Source organism: Liolophura sinensis, chromosome 9 (assembly GCF_032854445.1).
Source record: "Liolophura sinensis isolate JHLJ2023 chromosome 9, CUHK_Ljap_v2, whole genome shotgun sequence".
NCBI lineage: Eukaryota > Metazoa > Mollusca > Polyplacophora > Chitonida > Chitonidae > Liolophura > Liolophura sinensis.
In genome coordinates, this window is record NC_088303.1 from 3,521,068 (window position 1) to 3,538,762 (window position 17,695).

The following is a 17,695-nucleotide window of genomic DNA, read 5'->3' on the forward strand; positions in this document are numbered from 1 at the left end:
TCACTGCCTCACTCTATAGCCTCATGCATCACTGCCTCACTCTATAGCCTCATGCATTGTTCCATTACTCTATAGCCTCATGCATTGCTCCATTACTCTATAGCCTCATGCATTGCTGCGTCACTCTATAGCCTCATGCAGGCTATATCCTCTTGGTATGGATAGTTAAACACACACTTATATTATGAAGAGACTGAAAATATAGACTAGCATAACCCTGCATGTTTATAGTTATACTTGGTGACCAGACTACTCCACAGTAATATAGTCATCTCCTTGATGGGCATATGTGTATGCCTATATGTGTATATATTAATATTACACATAATAAATCACAACATGCGGTTGCTGTGAGTTCAAGTCCAGCTCATGCTCGCTTCTTCAGCGGCCGCACGTGGGAAGGTCTCCCAGTAACCTGCGGATGGTTGTGGGTTATCCCCGGGCTCTGCCTGGTTTCCTGCCACCATGCTGCTGGTCGACGTCGTATAAGTGAAATATTCTTGAATGCGGCGTAAAACACCAATCAAATAAATAAATAAACTAAACACAAGAGTCACACCATCCGTACCATTATTGTAGTCCTTTTCCAGGGAAAATGGTTGTATCAGGTACTTCTCCCCGACAAAGACCAAGTAAGTAACGAGGCAGCGAGGTAGCGAATTGAAGTAGAAACATTGTGAAACGAGGTAACGCAGTAGTGAAGAGAGGTATCGAGGCAGTGAAGCAAGGTAATGCGGTAGCGAAACGAGGTAACGAAGTAGTGAAGCGAGATAACGCGGTAGTGAGGAAAGGTGACTCGACAGTGAAGCGAGGTAACGAGGTAGTGAAGCAAGGTAATGCGGTAGCGAAGCGAGGTGACGAAGTAGTGAAGCGAGGTAACCCGGAAGTGAAGAAAGGTAACGCGGTAGTGAAGCGAGGTAACGCGGTAGTGAACCGATTTAACGCGGTAATGAAGCGAAGAAACGCGGTAGCAGGGTAAGAATTAATTAATACTGCGAATCATTCGTAAAGGAACCAAGGAAACCAAGCAGTAAGCGTAGATAATTTGATATCTTAAGACATTTGATATCCTTGGAGCCATAATTATAACGGTAAGAGGAATTTCGAGCAACGGTCAACACAAACCACCAAAGAACTTAGAAAGTATATAAAATAAGAAACTTGGTCGGATTGCAAAAAGAAAAAGACACAACAAATGTTCTAGGTGCATAAATGAAATTAGTATCCATATCTTATAATATGATTATTAGTTTTAAAGCCTTGTAACCCAGTGCATCATCTACAGCGACCCACGTACAGGTCGCCTGGACCAAAAGACACAAAACATCAGACGTCAATTCTCTAAATAGGCCTGTTTGGCTGCTCCGAAAAAAACAGACATTCAAAGTTACATGGTTGCATGTGACACTTGATGCGAATTAGGGAGTATTTAGTGTACATGAGTATGATTACACAAGGTGAAATTTCGGCCTCTGAGTGTTGTTTATTTTCTTTACCGAAGACAGATTTTTAGGTGCACCGAGCTCCATGCACATGTAACAAAATGAAAGTGCGCGGGAACTGTCGTGGGTAGATTACAATCTATTATCTCCCCTTATCATGTGACCTATCTTCACATGCCGTCCGATCGGTGACATCTCCCGCATTATAGACTTGGATCTGACCGGAAATTAACGAGCGAGGCCGTGTCACAGTTTCGTTTAATCACTCTCACAATTATGGATCAACTAAGACAGAAAGCCGGCTACGTCGATGTCAAGTTTCCATCTCGTTCCCGAGGCTTAAAAGTGAAGGTAAGAACTTTCTTTCTTGAAGCTCTTTATATTGTTTGTGCCTTATTTGCGTGCAATAAAACGTGCAATGCGGCTATGCTTTTAAGGGAATTATGTAAGACATCAAACTGTAGTCAATATCATATTAAGTAATAAAGTAAAAGAACATTGATTTCATTAGGTACGGATATATTGAGCAAATAATGTTTAATCTCAGTGCAAGTATAATGCTGAAGAAGTTTGGTTCAGCTTGATTCTTCTTCAGATATATTCACATTTTATTTGTTTAAAAACAAAATAATGTTTCTTTGTGAGAAATTTAATTCGTGCGCTGGGTGAAGTAATTCTACAGGAAAAAAATCCTAAAATGAATACACAGCTCAATAAAACTTGGCTGTTTGCTGGATTATTGTGTTCAAATGCATTCGCGAAAGCCAGTGTATTGGGATACATTTGACCTACTTAGCGAGAGATTAAGAAGTGAATGACATTTGATAGGGGGCGGTTCCCAGTGTTTTATGCACAGACAAGCACTCAATACATCGACCTCTGTCTTTTAGTAAGTTTGAAATGTTAATTTTATGTCTACGTAAGCTGTAACGTCTCACGCCTCGGTGCCATCAGTCCTTTGCCTTGCAAGTTTATGACAAATTGTTGCAGTAAACAGCTTTTTACCGATATATAATGTTGAAGAAATTAAAGATAACAACCAACGCACAAATGTAGGGCACCGCCTACATATATAGAACACATAAAATTCCTTGATATTACTATTTTTTCTCTTTCTGATTGTTATTTTTTTTATTCCTTAACAAAATGTTTATCCCCAACATGGACAGGTGGGCGATAAGTGTATTTATAGGTGAGGAAACTGGATACTAACTTAATTAGGTAACCACCCACACCTTTCCAGGTGTATAGGAAACCACCCATACCTTTACAGGTGTATAGGAAACCACCACACCTTTCCAGGTGCATAGGGCCGCAGCAGAGCGCACTCACTGTCAATTATCTCTATGTACATACAATACTTCACTGTTAAATTTAACACGACAGATAAATTTACAGTAAATTATCAGGTCTGTACATTTACAGACAAAGCGCTATAAACGTTAGGTAACGCTGTACCTTTATAAAGCACCATGCTTGTGTATAGTCCTATATTGGGGACTGGCGGTATTACTCTGAACGCCCACCTCTACTCTCAGTATCTGTGCGGTACTACCCTAAACATTTACCTCTACTCTTAGTAGCTGTGCGGGATTACTCTGAACATCCACCTCTACCCTCAGTGGCTGTGCGGGGTCATTTTAAACATCCACCTTTCTGCCCTCAGTAGCTGTGCGGGATTACTCTGAACATCCACCTTTCTGCTCTCGGTAGCTGCGCGGGATTACTCTGAACATCCACCTTTCTGCTCTCAGTAACTGTGCGGGATTACTCTGAACAGCCACCTTTCTGCTCTCGGTAGCTGTGTGGGATTACCCTAAACATCCATTGCTGCTCTCAGTAGCTGTGTGGGTTTACTCTGGACATCCACATCTACCCTTAGTAGCTGTGCGGGATTACTCTGAACATCCACCTCTGCTTTCGGTAGCTGTATGGGATTACCCTAAACATCCACCTCTGCTCTCAGTAGCTGTGTGGGTTTACTGTGGACATTCACCTCTGCCCTCAGTAGCTGTGCGGTATTACTCTGAACATCCACGTTTCTACCCTCAGTAGCTGTGCCGGATCACTCCAAATATCCACCTCTACCCTCAGTAGGTGTGCTGTATTACCCTAAACATCCGCCTCTGTTCTCGGTAGCTGTGCGAGACTACTCTGAACATCCACCTCTAACCTCAGTAGCTGTGCAAGATTACCCTAAACACCCCCTTCTACTCTCAATAACTGTGCGGGATTACCCTAAACATCCATGTCTAATCTCAGTCCCTGTGCTGGATTACTCTGAACATCCACCTTCTGCTCTGAGTAGCTGTGCGAGATTACTCTGAACATCCACTTCTACCCTCAGTAGCTGTGGAGAATTACTCTGAACATCCAACTTTCTGCTCTCGGTAGCTGTGAGGGATTACTGTGAACATCCACCTCTGCCCTCAGTAGCTGTGTGGGATTACCCTAAACATCCACCTCTGCCCTCGGTAACGGTGTGGGATTTCTCTGAATATCCACCCCTACCCTCAGCAGATGTGCGGGATTACGTTCAAGGCCCACCTCTGCTCTCAGTAACTGTGTTTGATTACCCTAAACATACATCTCTGCTCTCAGTAGATATGTGGAATTACTCTGGTCATCCATCTCTACTCTTAGTAACTGTGCGGGATTACTGTAAACATCCACCACTACGCTCACCAGTTGTGCGGGATTTCTCTGAACGTCCACCTTTGCTCTCAGTAGCTGTGCCTGATTACCCTAAACATCCACCTCTGCTCTCTGTAGCTGTGCGGGATTACTCTGAACATCCACCTCTACCCTCAGTAGCCGTGTGGGATTACTCTGAACGCCCATCTCTGCTCTCAGTAGCTGTGCTGTATTACTCTGAAAACCCACCTCTACCCTCGGTAGCTGTGCGAAATTACTCTGAACATCCACCTCTACCCTCAGTAACTGTGCGGGATTACTCTGAACATCCACCTCTGCAATCGGTAGCTCTGCGGTATTACTCTGAAATTCCACGCCTACCCTAATTAGCCGTGTGGGATTACCCTAATCATCCACCTCTACTCTCAGTAGCTGTGCCTGATTACCCTAAACATCCACCTCTGCCCTCAGTAGTTGTGCGGGGTCATTCTAAACATCCACCTTTCTGCTCTCGGTAGCTGTGCGGGATTACTCTGAACAGCCACCTTTCTGCTCTCGGTAGCTGTGTGGGATTACTCTAAACATCCATCTTTCTGCTCTCGGTAGCTGCGCGGGATTACTCTGAACATCCACCTCTACCCTCAGTAGTTGTGCGGGGTCATTCTAAACATCCACCTTTCTGCTCTCGGTAGCTGTGCGGGATTACTCTGAACATCCACCTTTCTGCTCTCAGTAACTGTGCAGGATTACTCTAAACATCCAATTTCTGCTCTCGGTAGCTGAGTGGGATTACTCTGAACATCCACCTCTGCCCTCAGTAGCTGTGCGAGATTACCCTACACATCCACCTCTGCTGTCTGTAGCTATGTGAAATTACTCTGAACATCCACCTCTGCCCTCAGTAGCTGTGTGGGATTACACTGAACATCCACCCTTCTGCTCTCAGTAGCAGTGCGGGATTACTCCGAACATCCACCTTTCTCTTCTCGGTAGATGTACTGGATTACTCTGAACATCCACCTCTATCCTAAGTAGTTTTGCTGGGTTACTCTGAACATCCACCTTTCTGCTCTTGGTAGCTGTGGGAGATTACTCTGAACATCCACCTCTGCTCTTAGTAGCTGCGCGGGATTGCTTTGAACATCCACCTTTCTGCTTTCGATAGCTTTGCGGGATTACTCTGAACATCCACCTCTGCTCTCGGTAGCTCTGTGGGATTATCCTAAATATCCACCTCTGCTCTCAGTAGCTGTGTGGGATTACTCTGAACATCCACCTCTGCCCTCAGTAGCTGTGCGAGATTACCCTACACATCCACATCTACTCTCAGTAACTGTGTGGGATTACTCTGAACACCACATTTCTGCTCTCGGCAGCTTTATGGGATCACCCTAAACGTCCACCTCTGCTCTCAGTAACTGTGTGGGATTACTCTGAACACCACATTTCTGCTCTCGGCAGCTTTATGGGATTACCCTAAACATCCATCTCTGCTTCCCGTAGCTTTGCGGGATTACCTTGAAGATCCACCTCTACTCTCGGTAGCTATGCGGGAATACTCTGAAAATCCACCTCTGCTCTCAGTAACTGTGCGGGATTACCCTAAACGTCCACTTCTCCTCCCGGTAGCTGTATGGGATTACTCTGAACATCCACCTCTGCTCTCAGTAACTGTGCTGGATTACCCTAAACATCCACCTCTGCTCTCAGTAACTGTGTGGGATTACTCTGAACATCCACCTTTCTGCTCTCGGTAGCTTTATGGGATCACCCTAAATATCCACCTCTGCTCTCAGTAACTGTGCGGGATTACTCCAAACATCCACCTTTCTGCTCTCGGTTGCTGTGCGGGATTACTTTGATCATTGCCGTTTTTGTTCTCAGTATCTCCGCGGGATTACCCTAAACATCCAACATCCAAATCCGACTATCAGAAGGGATAGCTTCTACTCTCCGTAACTGTACGGGATTATCCTAAACATCCACCTTTCTACCCTCAGTGGCTGTGCGGGATTACTCTAAACATCCACCTTTCTGCTCTCAGTGGCAATGCGGGATTACTCTGAACATCCACCTTTCCGCTCTTGGTAGCTGTGCGGGTTTACCCTAAACATCCACCTTTCTACCCTCAGTAACTGTGCGGGATTACTCTGAACATCCACCTTTCTGCACTCAGTAACTGTGTGGGATAACTCTGAACATCCACCTTTCTGCTCTCAGTAACTGTGCGGGATTACCCTAAACCTCCACCTTTCTGCTTTCAGTAGCTGTGTGGGATTACTCTGAACATCCACCTTTCTGCTCTCGGTAGCTGCTCGGGATTACTCTGAACATCCGCCTTTCTGCTCTCAGTAACTGTGCGGGATTACTCTGAACATTCCACCTTTCTGCTCTCAGTAACTGTGCGGGATTACCCTAAACATCCACTTCTACTCTCAGTAACTGTGCGGGATTACTGTGCACATGCACCTTTCTGCACTCAGTAACTGTGTGGGATTACTCTGAACATCTACCTTTCTGCTCTCGGAAACTGTGCGGCATTACTCTGAACATCCACCTTTCTGCACTCAGTAACTGTGCGAGATTACCCTAAACCTCCACCTTTCTGCTTTCAGTAGCTGTGTGGGATTACTCTGAACATCCACCACTGCTCTCAGTAGCTGTGCGGGATTACCCTAAACATCCATCTGTGCTCTCGGTAGCTGCTCGGGATTACTCTGAACATCCACCTCTACTCTCGGTAGCTGTGCGGGATTACTCTGAACAGCCACCTTTTAGCTCTCGTTAGCTGTGCGGGATTACTCTGAACATCCACCTTTCTGCTCTCAGTAACTGTGCGGGATTACTGTGCACATGCACCTTTCTGCACTCAGTAACTGTGTGGGATTACTCTGAACATCTACCTTTCTGCACTCAGTAACTGTGTGGGATTACTCTGAACATCCACCTTTCTGCACTCGGTAGCTGTGCGAGATTACCCTACACATCCATCTGTGCTCTCGGTAGCTGCTCGGGATTACTCTGAACATCCACCTCTACTCTCGGTAGCTGTGCGGGATTACTCTGAACAGCCACCTTTTAGCTCTCGTTAGCTGTGCGGGATTACTCTTAACATCCACCTTTCTGCTCTCAGTAACTGTGCGGCATTACTGTGCACATGCACCTTTCTGCACTCAGTAACTGTGTGGGATTACTGTGCACATGCACCTTTCTGCACTCAGTAACTGTGTGGGATTACTCTGAACATCTACCTTTCTGCTCTCGGAAACTGTGCGGCATTACTCTGAACATCCACCTTTCTGCACTCAGTAACTGTGCGAGATTACCCTAAACCTCCACCTTTCTGCTTTCAGAAGCTGTGTGGGATTACTCTGAACATCCACCTTTCTGCTCTCGGTAACTGTGCGGCATTACTCTGAACATCCACCTTTCTGCACTCAGTAACTGTGCGAGATTACCCTAAACCTCCACCTTTCTGCTTTCAGTAGCTGTGTGGGATTACTCTGAACATCCACCACTGCTCTCAGTAGCTGTGCGAGATTACCCTACACATCCATCTGTGCTCTCAGTAGCTGCGTGGCATTACTGTACACATCCACTTTTCTGCTTTCAGTAGTTGTGTGGGATTACTCTGAACATCCACCTCTACCCTTAGTAACTGTGCGGGATTACTCTGAACATCCACGTTTCTACCCTCAGTAGCTGTGCGGGATTATTCTGCACATCCACCTTTCTGCTCTCAGTAGCTAAGCGGGAGTTCTATCAACATCCCCTGTACTCTCAAAAAGCAAATGTGTACGGTTTTGTAGATATATTGTTGTTGTAGCTAAACAAGATGTGTATCACAGGTACACAATTTGAAACACTTTAGAAATGTAGGTGAAGATGATACATGGAACGTGCACAATAACTTTCAATTAATGTATGCTTCTGGTACAAATCTTGTGTATTTTTGTACACAGCTGCTTTTTGAGAGTATCCGCTCATAAAGATATCCGCCATCGTACATTTAAACGCTTGAGCGAGTTGTTGAAAAGCAACCTGATAAGTTTATTTTGAGGTATTCAAATCACACAGATATCCATGATCATAACATATTTCAAAGTTGACCCTTGACATCGTCACCAACTATATTTCTTACAATGATGGCCTATTTACTTGTAAGGCAAAACCGGCTTATCAAATATGTCAATGATAATTTGTATTGTTTATATGAACACCACTAGCTAGCTCTGACTGTGTTCATTTATCGCTGGTTTACTGATGGATTAGCTTTATTATTACGAGGAAAAAAATTCTAGCAGATTGCTTTGTAGTCAGTACAGCCAGGGTTCATTGGACTACACCTAAATTTGATCTAAATTTGAATAATTTCCCTCCTCACAGTGTTGCTGTTCCTGAATTTTTCCATATTCCCCATATCTGTGATATCTTCCCATATCCTCCTGTATCTATGTAATATATCTCTCCATATTGTCCTTTGTCTATGTGATATCTTTCCGTATCCTCTTGTATCTATGTGATATCTTCCATATCTTCCTGTATCTGTATGATATGTTTCCATATCCTCTTGTATCTATGTGTTATCTTTCCATATTCTCCTGTATCCATGTGATATCTTTCCATACCCTCCTGTATCTATGTGATATCTTTCCATATCTTCCTGTATCCATATGATATGTTTCCATATCCTCTTGTATCTATGTGTTATCTTTCCATATTCTCCTGCATCCATGTGATATATTTCCATGTCTTCCTGTATCTATATGATATCCTTCCATGTCCTCCTGTATATGTGTGATATTTCCTTATTCTCTTGTATCCATGTGATATCTTTCCATATCCCCCTGCATCTGTGTGATATCCTCCCATATTCTCCTGTATACATGTGATATCTTTCCATATCCTCCTGTATCCATGTGATATACCTCCATATCCTCTTGTATCCTTGTGATATCTTTCCATATCCTTCTGTACCCATGTGATATACCTCCATATCCTCTTGTATCCATGTGATATCTTTCCATATCCTCCTGTATCCATGTGATATACCTCCATATCCTCTTGTATCCATGTGATATCTTTCCATATCCTCCTGTATCCATGTGATATACCTCCATATCCTCTTGTATCCATGTGATATCTTTCCATATCCTTCTGTACCCATGTGATATACCTCCATATCCTCTTGAATAATGGGGAACCATCCAGTCAGACATGCAAATGTCCATTGACATGAACAGAATAATGGGGAACCATCCAGTCAGACATGCAAATGTCCATTGATGTGAACAGAATAATGGGGAACCATCCAGTCAGACATGCAAATGTCCATTGATGTGAACAGAATAATGGGGAACCATCCAGTCAGACATGCAAATGTCCATTGACGTGAACAGAATAATGGGGAACCATCCAGTCAGACATGCAAATGTCCATTGACATGAACAGAATAATGGGGAACCATCCAGTCAGACATGCAAATGTCCATTGATGTGAACAGAATAATGGGGAACCATCCAGTCAGACATGCAAATGTCCATTGATGTGAACAGAATAATGGGGAACCATAAAGACACGGAATTGTCTGGTTCAAGTGTGTGCGCGTGTGACGGCGGGAGTGCCGAGTCTAGTTTGAGCGTTTCCACGCTTTACGTGCATACTTTTGTAAACTCTGTGTTAAATAAGCCTCGATCATCATCGTCGTTTCTGTTTGTTTCCAGCCCTGGAAGAGACGGTGGGTGGTAGTGCATCAGATGAGTGATCTGGCGGCACGACAGACTCTCGCCCGTGTAGACGTCTACGTGGACGAGGAATCCGCTTCCATCCCACACGCAGAGAAGACCACCATCATCTTGGAGAACATCACTGCCGTGCGCCGGACGAAATCCAAAACGCATCCTTATGCTTTTGAGATCGTGGACAACCAGGTTCGCCTGAGCTTGTCCGGGTACGGTGAGGCAGACACGCAAAGCTGGATGATTCTTCTTCGCCACATCCTCTGGCCCAGGCGCTCCTCTGTGCAACCGCCGACAGGTGAGTGCTTCTGTTTGACAGACACCTATAGCTATGCATAGGAGAAATTGGCAACCCAATCTACGCGTCTCATATAGGCCTCACCATTTGCCAACAAAGATTCACAAGACCAGTTTCCAAAATAACTTTCAACACCAACCACCAGAGTTTATGAAGAAAAAAACCATGTAGTACGGAGTTGTATAACGGGACACAATCAACAGTTTTCAAAGATATGTTGCAAATTATAGCTTAGTATTCTGGTATGTAAGTTGTAAATTGCAGCATGGAAAGTAAAATCAGAGCAGCTACGACAGTGTAACAACTAGCAAATAGTCATATGGAACCGGTGAAACCCGATCTCTTAATTTACCTCAGATAGGGTATTATTGTGACTGTTCAAATAATAGCAACCTACATGCCCCGTAGGTAAAAAATGCAGCGATGTTGCTGAAAATGATTTGACGTCAGTCATATAGAATTATCCAAAATGCTGTGTTGGCATCACATTTACTGAACATTTACATGAAAGCCAGGTAGTCGTTTGGTAGGATAACTTTGGTCCATGACGCCAAAGTGCTGCCGTAACTGAAGTACTATGCGGTAGACACCAGACATGACACTCCACCCAGTAACATTATGCTGACACCGGACCAACCAGTCATGTTTCTTTGCTCTAACTTCTTAGTGCTGAGTACCAAACGAGCACCCACAAATACCATTTTTCAACTCTTTGGTATCACCCGATCCGGGATCTCCCGGCTTTTACAACTGAAAAAAAGACAAGCTACTAAATTTCATATCATTGTACTTTTGGACTGAAATCGATTGACGCTTTTGTTTTGTTTAGTTATGCACAACGATACGACAAATTGCGTTGTATGAACGCGATTTATCCACGTGTCGGTTAAAAGTGTGTCAAGTCGCAACGACACGATGAAATGCGTCCCACTGACTCGTCCTATTTCACTAGATGAACGAAAATAGAACAAGCTTTATTTCACAAGCCGCGTTCGCACGGTGCGATATATCGAATAATGCAAATTCGGTCAGCGCTGCTTTATGTGCTTTGAGTGAGTGAGTGAGTGCTTGGGGATTAACGTCGTACTCAACAATTTTTCAGTCATATGACGACGAAGGAATCATTAGGGTGCATGCACGTGTAATGTGCCTCCTTGTTGCAGGACGGATTTCCACCGCTCTTTTATTTAGTGCTGCATCACTGAGACGACTTACCGAAGGTAAGTAAGCCGTCCCGCCCGAGCCATTATACTGATACGGGTCAACCAGTCGTTGCACTTTCCCCTTCATGCTGAACGCCAAGCGAGGAAGTTACAACTTCCTCTTTTAAAGTCTTAGGTGTGACTCGATCAAGGATTGATCCTGGATCTACCGGTCCCGAAGCGGACGCTCTACCAACTGTGCTATCCGGGCCGGTATGTGCTTTGAAGAACTCGACTAAACTCAATGTGTAAAAGCGGTATAGGAAATAAAGCAGTCCTGTTGTAATTGCATTAGTCGAATACAAGTCAATGGGGCAGATCTCACCGCCGCTTTATCTGAAATAGCGTTTTGTCATATTTTTCGTTCAAACAATTCAATTTGAGTCTACACTCCAAATCGCACGTTGTCATTGCGGAGTTGGCCAAGTTTGAGATCTGCCCGCTCCCACTGCTATGTGTTTCTACTTCAGACGCCGTGGAGATATCCATCATCGATAACCACGACTCTCACAACCTGCAATTGTCCGGGAACTATTGGCTGAGAGTGACGCCTGCCGCCCTATCTTTGTTGGACCCAGTCGACTGTCACGTCATGCACAGTTGGGGACTCAACATCCTCAAGAGTTTCCATCTTGCCAGGACACCTGACGACAGGGACAAAGATCAGATCCTCGTGATACAATCTGGACCGTGAGTTCTGAATTTTGTAGAGCTTTGAAGGAAGAGTATCCATGGATTTCAACAGGTTTATTGCTGCCTGGGAACGTTTTTGGTAGACAACTATTTACAACGCGTTGATATAAGTTTAAATAACACCACAAAGAAACAATAGCCGATACAATACATTTCACAATGATTGTTCCGTGAAAGCACACAACCATTCCGACATCTATTTGTGTTATACTATACCACTTTCTTTGGCCTTATAATTTTGGTCTGTCATGCTTTTCCGGTCTTTTTTATTGTAAATAAGAAAATGTTCATGGATTAGCTGGGAAATGTGGAAAACATTACAAGGGCGTCTTTGTGTTATTAGCTATCATCATTAGTACACATGTTTTTTTCTCTTTTGTGTAATGAATGTTCTCCTTTGTCTAAGTTATACTGTTTTGTTTGACAATTCAGAATGGCCGATTCCGGTGAAGGAGATTATTTACTTTTCTCGCCGAGAGCTCCTGAAATTCTCGGACAAATCAAAAGCTGCATTCAACAGGCGCTGGCCATTCGGCAGCATTCGGCTACTCGGCAGAGAACATGTTCCACAACCGGCAGTGTGCTGAACTACAAGATCCTACTTGACCAACATCAGTCTCATGTGACCACTGATGTCTATCCCGAAGAAATCGCTACATGGAGTGAAGAGCCAGAACGGCCACTCCGATCCACAGTACCTAAACATCTGATGGCATCCCGGTCCACTTCGCTTCCGAAAAGCATAGCCGGGCTTAAACTCGACGGTCAGCCATTCTCACCCCCAAAACATGTCATTGAGACTCACCCTCGACGACTAACGGCTGGAGACCTATCCACCTGTGACCCTGTGAACAATCCAGTTCGCCCAACTCGATCCATGGAAAATTTCTCCAAGTGCCACAGTCTTCCGGCTACCAACTTGATCGTTGACATGATCAAGGAAGGACAGAAGGATACTGATGTCGTCATTAGAGACAAAGACAGGACAGTGTCAGTGTCATCCACCGTGTCCAGAGCGTCCGGTTCCATTACATCGCGTGATTCCGGAATCATGTTTGGGACAGATAACAAAAGTCAGATTGATGAAGAGCTCAACACCGATGACGTCCTCCGAAACACCAGTAATTCGTTTGACAGTGCTGTGTCAACTTCATGCCCTGCAGAGGAATCCAAACCAAGGGCGACAACCCTAGGGTGTGATCCTAAAGACTCATCGAGGAATCAGCATTATGGAGGTAATCTAAATGAAAACTATAGGACTGCTGATGAGACTGCTGAGGAAAAATTTAACAATGAGGAAACCGTAACCTCTCCCAAGAAAAAAATTTCGGTTGTTTCCAATATCTATATGGACATTCCGTCAAGGAAAACTTCAGCGGCGTCTAACGATTATGCGGCTATCCCCGCAGACAGCCTGGCTGAAACGTCTGTTCCAGTGGGTAGAAAACTTCAGCGGAGCTACTCAGCTGACAGGCTAATGCGTGAAAATGACTACGAGGAACTGGACAATTTTAGAAAAGATTTGCAAAAACACTTGGGGTTCAAGGCAGGTGTGAACAGTACAGACGAGCCGCCAGCTCTCCCTGACAGGCCAAGGTCCACACAGCTGGTCAGACGACACCAGAAGCAAACGTCCAGAAAAGCTCGGGCGTCTAAAGTGGCCAGCATGTTCATAAAATCGAACAAGCTGGTTAGTTCTTCTTCTGAAGAGGACGACCTAAATAAACTGATTTCGCAGGTTTGTAATTGGCCATTGAACACACAAGGTCCTGTGGCCGATGACAATAACCTGTACAAAAGCAATGCTGATCAAGTTGTGTATGACGAGATTAACAAGTCTTACGAACGTCTGGATGACATTGTACCAGCGGACGTCGCTGTGCCCGATCGGTTGGCCTCCCCTCCTCTCTTTGATATGATCTCCATGCCCCCGTTATCTTCTCAGATTTGTGGGGGTACCGTTGACCTTCTCACAGCGTCTCCAACGCGTCTGTCTCCTTTGTTACCACTGTCGCCCCTTCTCACACCAACCAAAGACATCGTCGATTCCAGTTGGACGACCGCTTCGACCTCACCCGGGAGATCCAGTCTGTTGGTGGACATTCCGGACCCCTCGTCCCGACGGCGGTCAAGCACACTGTCCTGTCCTTGCCAAGATGTCCGCTGTATTCAGACCGTAGAAGAAGAAGAGTTCGAGCGCACATGTAGCCGATCCTTCTCCGAGATATCGGATCATCTGTCCACCCACTGGAGTCCAATTTCCAAGACTGATCCCAGAACAAATGACACTTACGAGTGTATGTCAGGTACCCGGCCGTCAAAACCTGCGATAAGCTACAAGTTTTTGTCGACCTGGGAAGATTTCTCTACACTCGGAGTCAGCCAACGCGACACAGCTCAGCAAAACACATGGGCTGACTTTTCAGTGTTTGGGAACAATGGATTCGCTAGTGCGCCGGAAACAAATGGAATGGAGACACAGACGCCGTCTAGATGTTTTGTTTTGGAGACTGGAGAAGTAAATCTCATAAACTGGGATGTGGTGGAGACGCCGTTAGCAGATACTGACAACACGTACATGGATATGACCTTGCGAAAGTCATGAAACCTACACTAGTATGGTCCAATGCAGTTACAGGGTAAATTGACTGGTTTTGACACAACATAATAATACCATGCTGTTAAAAGGCCTTAAACAGCTACCTGAAATTATCATCATAATATTAGGGTTGATATATTTGATAATGATTAGTTAATACATTGGTTATAGGAATGGTTAATTTTCTCCACACATATGTTTTAAGCATTTTCAAGATGTTCTGCCCCTTTATAATAGAGACAAATATTTATATCACGCTACAGTCTTGTCCAACAGTAAAACTTGTCTCCTCAAATGAGCACATCATATAATGTATTTACTTTAAGTTGTGAAACCACACCACTGGATATTAACTGTACATATAACTTGACTGTGATATTAACACTGGAGGGCACTTACCGAAAAATAAGTTGAACGCAAAAGAATTTTCTTTTATTGTGACGGAAAATTCATAATTGTAATAACAGGATCTTAATTCTTGCTTTTACTTTTTTGGATCTCTCCATAATGACCAGCTGTAAAGCTGTTAACGTTCAGTTTGACACGTTGTAGTCAGTATTTATGTGGAAACCTTTACAATGTTACACTACGTTTTCATAACGTGTCCCTCCCACGTTTCCGTGCAAACTCATTGCAAACTTTTCTGTCCATATGATATTAACATGTAAATATAAAACTGTAGTTCTGTACATTGCCTATTATTAGTTAATATAACGTGACTGTTCAGCGTCAGGTACACGTATGTATTTTGCCCATGTGAATAAATAAAAACGATTCATACCATGAATGTTTGTCATCGAAAAATAGCGAGACAGTCTTGACCTTCGCAGCCTGTACTTAGGCTTAGCCTCACCGCTCGTGTCCTCGTGCGGAGCTATTTAATCAGCATTCATCAATAAAATTGTTTCAGGTGTTGGTTGGAAACATGGTGTACATCATTTAGATAACGGGAATGCATATTTATAAAATATTACTGGAAGCAAAAGGTTGAGACAGTTTTTATGTTTTTTGACATCACTTTCTGTCTCATCACCGTGACCCCAGTGACCTAAGATCTCTCTTAGCGTACTTCAAGATCTCTGTATAAAATTTCTTAATTGTTGTGGTATACGCTGTAAGGACTATGATCTTATAGAAATAGTTTAGGAAAAAGTTCCATGTTGTGACCGCCTTTACACAACCCTGAACTATTTTTCATTCACTGATAGCTCCCCATGGCGGCGCCTGAGCGGACATTTCCATGGCCATGTATGTAATTTCCAATTTTTTTTGTATCAGATCATATAACTAAAATTGGCTTGATTACTTTTTTTGCCATTGAATAAAAACGGTATTGTTTTACGGAACCGTGGAAGGCACGTTTTTGTAATTCTTATTTTTTGAATAAAAAAAAAAATTCTGCTTAATCCGGGAAAGTAGCCAAGCCATCAAAATGCTGATAGTTGAAATAATAGCTTCTAATTGGCGAATGTACTTTGCCCTGGCTTAGCTCATTTAGTCTCTTTATTCTCTTTTGTCCGACGGTCAAAAGAAAGAGAATTTATTCTCTAAATTTTTTTTCACCAGGAAATTACTTTCCCCTGTGTTAGTGATCCAATGAGAAGTGCCGTTATTAAGAATGCAGCATGCCCGCTGGTCCACTAAGTCAGGGGAAAGTAGTTAGCGGACTTAGCCAGCCAATGGCATCACCGCTTGCATGCTGCATTCTAAATAAAAAAAAAATTTTAGCCGTCGGAAAAAATAGAACAAAGAAACTAAATCAGCTAACTCGGGGCAAAGTACATTCCCCTGATTTAATGGCCAATTAGAAGCTATTATTTCAACTATCAGCATTTTGATTGGTTGATTAAATACTTTTCCCGCGTTAGCAAAATAGCTTTTTTTTATTCTCTTTTTCTTTTCGACGGCCAAAGAAGAAGGATTATAAAGCTGTGTCCCTTCCGCGGTTTCGTACTATTTACCATTTGTTGAAATAAATATTGGTGATATATATGTTTACCTGAAAAAGACTTTTGAGCGCGTTTTGCGCTTGTACCGAACATACCCAAAGTCACCTGATAAGCGTTGTATGAATGGCGTAATGTCACAAAGCAGAAGGCTGATCAGAGACTGTTTTGTTTAATGATAAGTAGTTTAATTATACAAGCCCAGTATAAATACGAGACGAACTAGTTCTTTTTATCAGGCCGACGGTCGCCAGTTAAGCATGTAAGGCATACTTAGTTTTCTTTTTCAAACCGGCAGAAATGACTTAAATTTACACGCCGTGGTTTTTTTTCTTCTTTTTCGCGCTTTTAGCTCGCTCGTCCGGTTTATTGGAAGCTTAGGAAGGAAAAAAACCAATGGCAAACGGATTTTTTGGTAAATCCAAACACTGACAGAAAAAAGTGGAAAAATTCAACATCAGAATAAGAAAAGAAACATATTCCCAAGGAAACTCACATACCTCAATTTCACTTTTAATGGCATCCTGCACTTCTGTGCAAAGGTTTACAACATATTGCTTCTGTGCAATGGTTTACAACGTATTGCTTCTGTACAAAGGTTTACAACGTATTGCTTCTGTACAAAGGTTTACAACGTATTGCTTCTGTGCAAAGGTTTACAACGTATTGCTTCTGTGCAAAGGTTTACAACGTATTGCTTGTGAATGTCAATTGGAAGAGTCAAGTTTAGTCACCCGTGGAGCTCATTTTACCTGGTTTCGTGATGACTGAAAGGGGATTAAACGCCAGTTCTGAACTTTGAAGAGTAAATTATCTCTCATATCACGACTGGGTGACATTTTGGGGCCTAATGGCACCGGAAGATCCCTAATAATTTAATTTTAGGGATGGGTTAGATAATAGAAGCAAATGCAAGAATGCGAAAGTTTAAAATGTAGAGCCTGTCCAGTTTAAAAAAATAACTGATGAAAATAGAAGTTAAGAGGCACGTTGACCCCCAAACGCCTCTAACAATCTAGATATAAAGGATGGAATGAGTCAGAGAAATTGATGTAGAGTGCATTTCGTGCTAGTTTATTGTGGCAGAATGAAAGTAGAAAATTTGGGACAGAAAATAAATAACAGGCTTCAGTTACATAGTTT

At 43.3% G+C, this 17,695-nt stretch overlaps 1 protein-coding gene across 2 annotated transcripts; it reads left to right on the top strand.

Moving 5' to 3' along the window:
• Positions 1-298: 298 nt before the first annotated feature.
• LOC135475369 (uncharacterized) lies at positions 299-15,736 on the top strand. 2 transcript variants are annotated; one of them, XM_064755234.1, is made up of 5 exons: positions 1,774-1,793; positions 2,612-2,634; positions 9,800-10,112; positions 11,785-12,004; positions 12,440-15,736. In XM_064755234.1, exons 3-5 carry the CDS (start codon positions 9,833-9,835, stop codon positions 14,610-14,612), a joined length of 2,673 nt encoding a protein of 890 aa, XP_064611304.1. In that variant the 5' UTR covers positions 1,774-1,793; positions 2,612-2,634; positions 9,800-9,832; the 3' UTR covers positions 14,613-15,736. The 2 variants fall into 2 exon arrangements, with proteins under 2 accessions (XP_064611303.1, XP_064611304.1); XM_064755233.1 differs by lacking the exon at positions 2,612-2,634 and having other exon boundaries at positions 299-1,793.
• The last annotated feature ends 1,959 nt before the right edge of the window (positions 15,737-17,695 follow it).

Coding starts and splice junctions, on each gene's coding strand:
- LOC135475369 (XM_064755233.1), top strand. CDS start 1,719: ATGGATCAACTAAGACAGAAAGCCGGCTACGTCGATGTCAAGTTTCCA. Junction 1,794..9,799: donor CCCGAGGCTTAAAAGTGAAG/GTAAGAACTTTC, acceptor GTTTGTTTCCAG/CCCTGGAAGAGACGGTGGGT. Junction 10,113..11,784: donor CTCTGTGCAACCGCCGACAG/GTGAGTGCTTCT, acceptor TTTCTACTTCAG/ACGCCGTGGAGATATCCATC.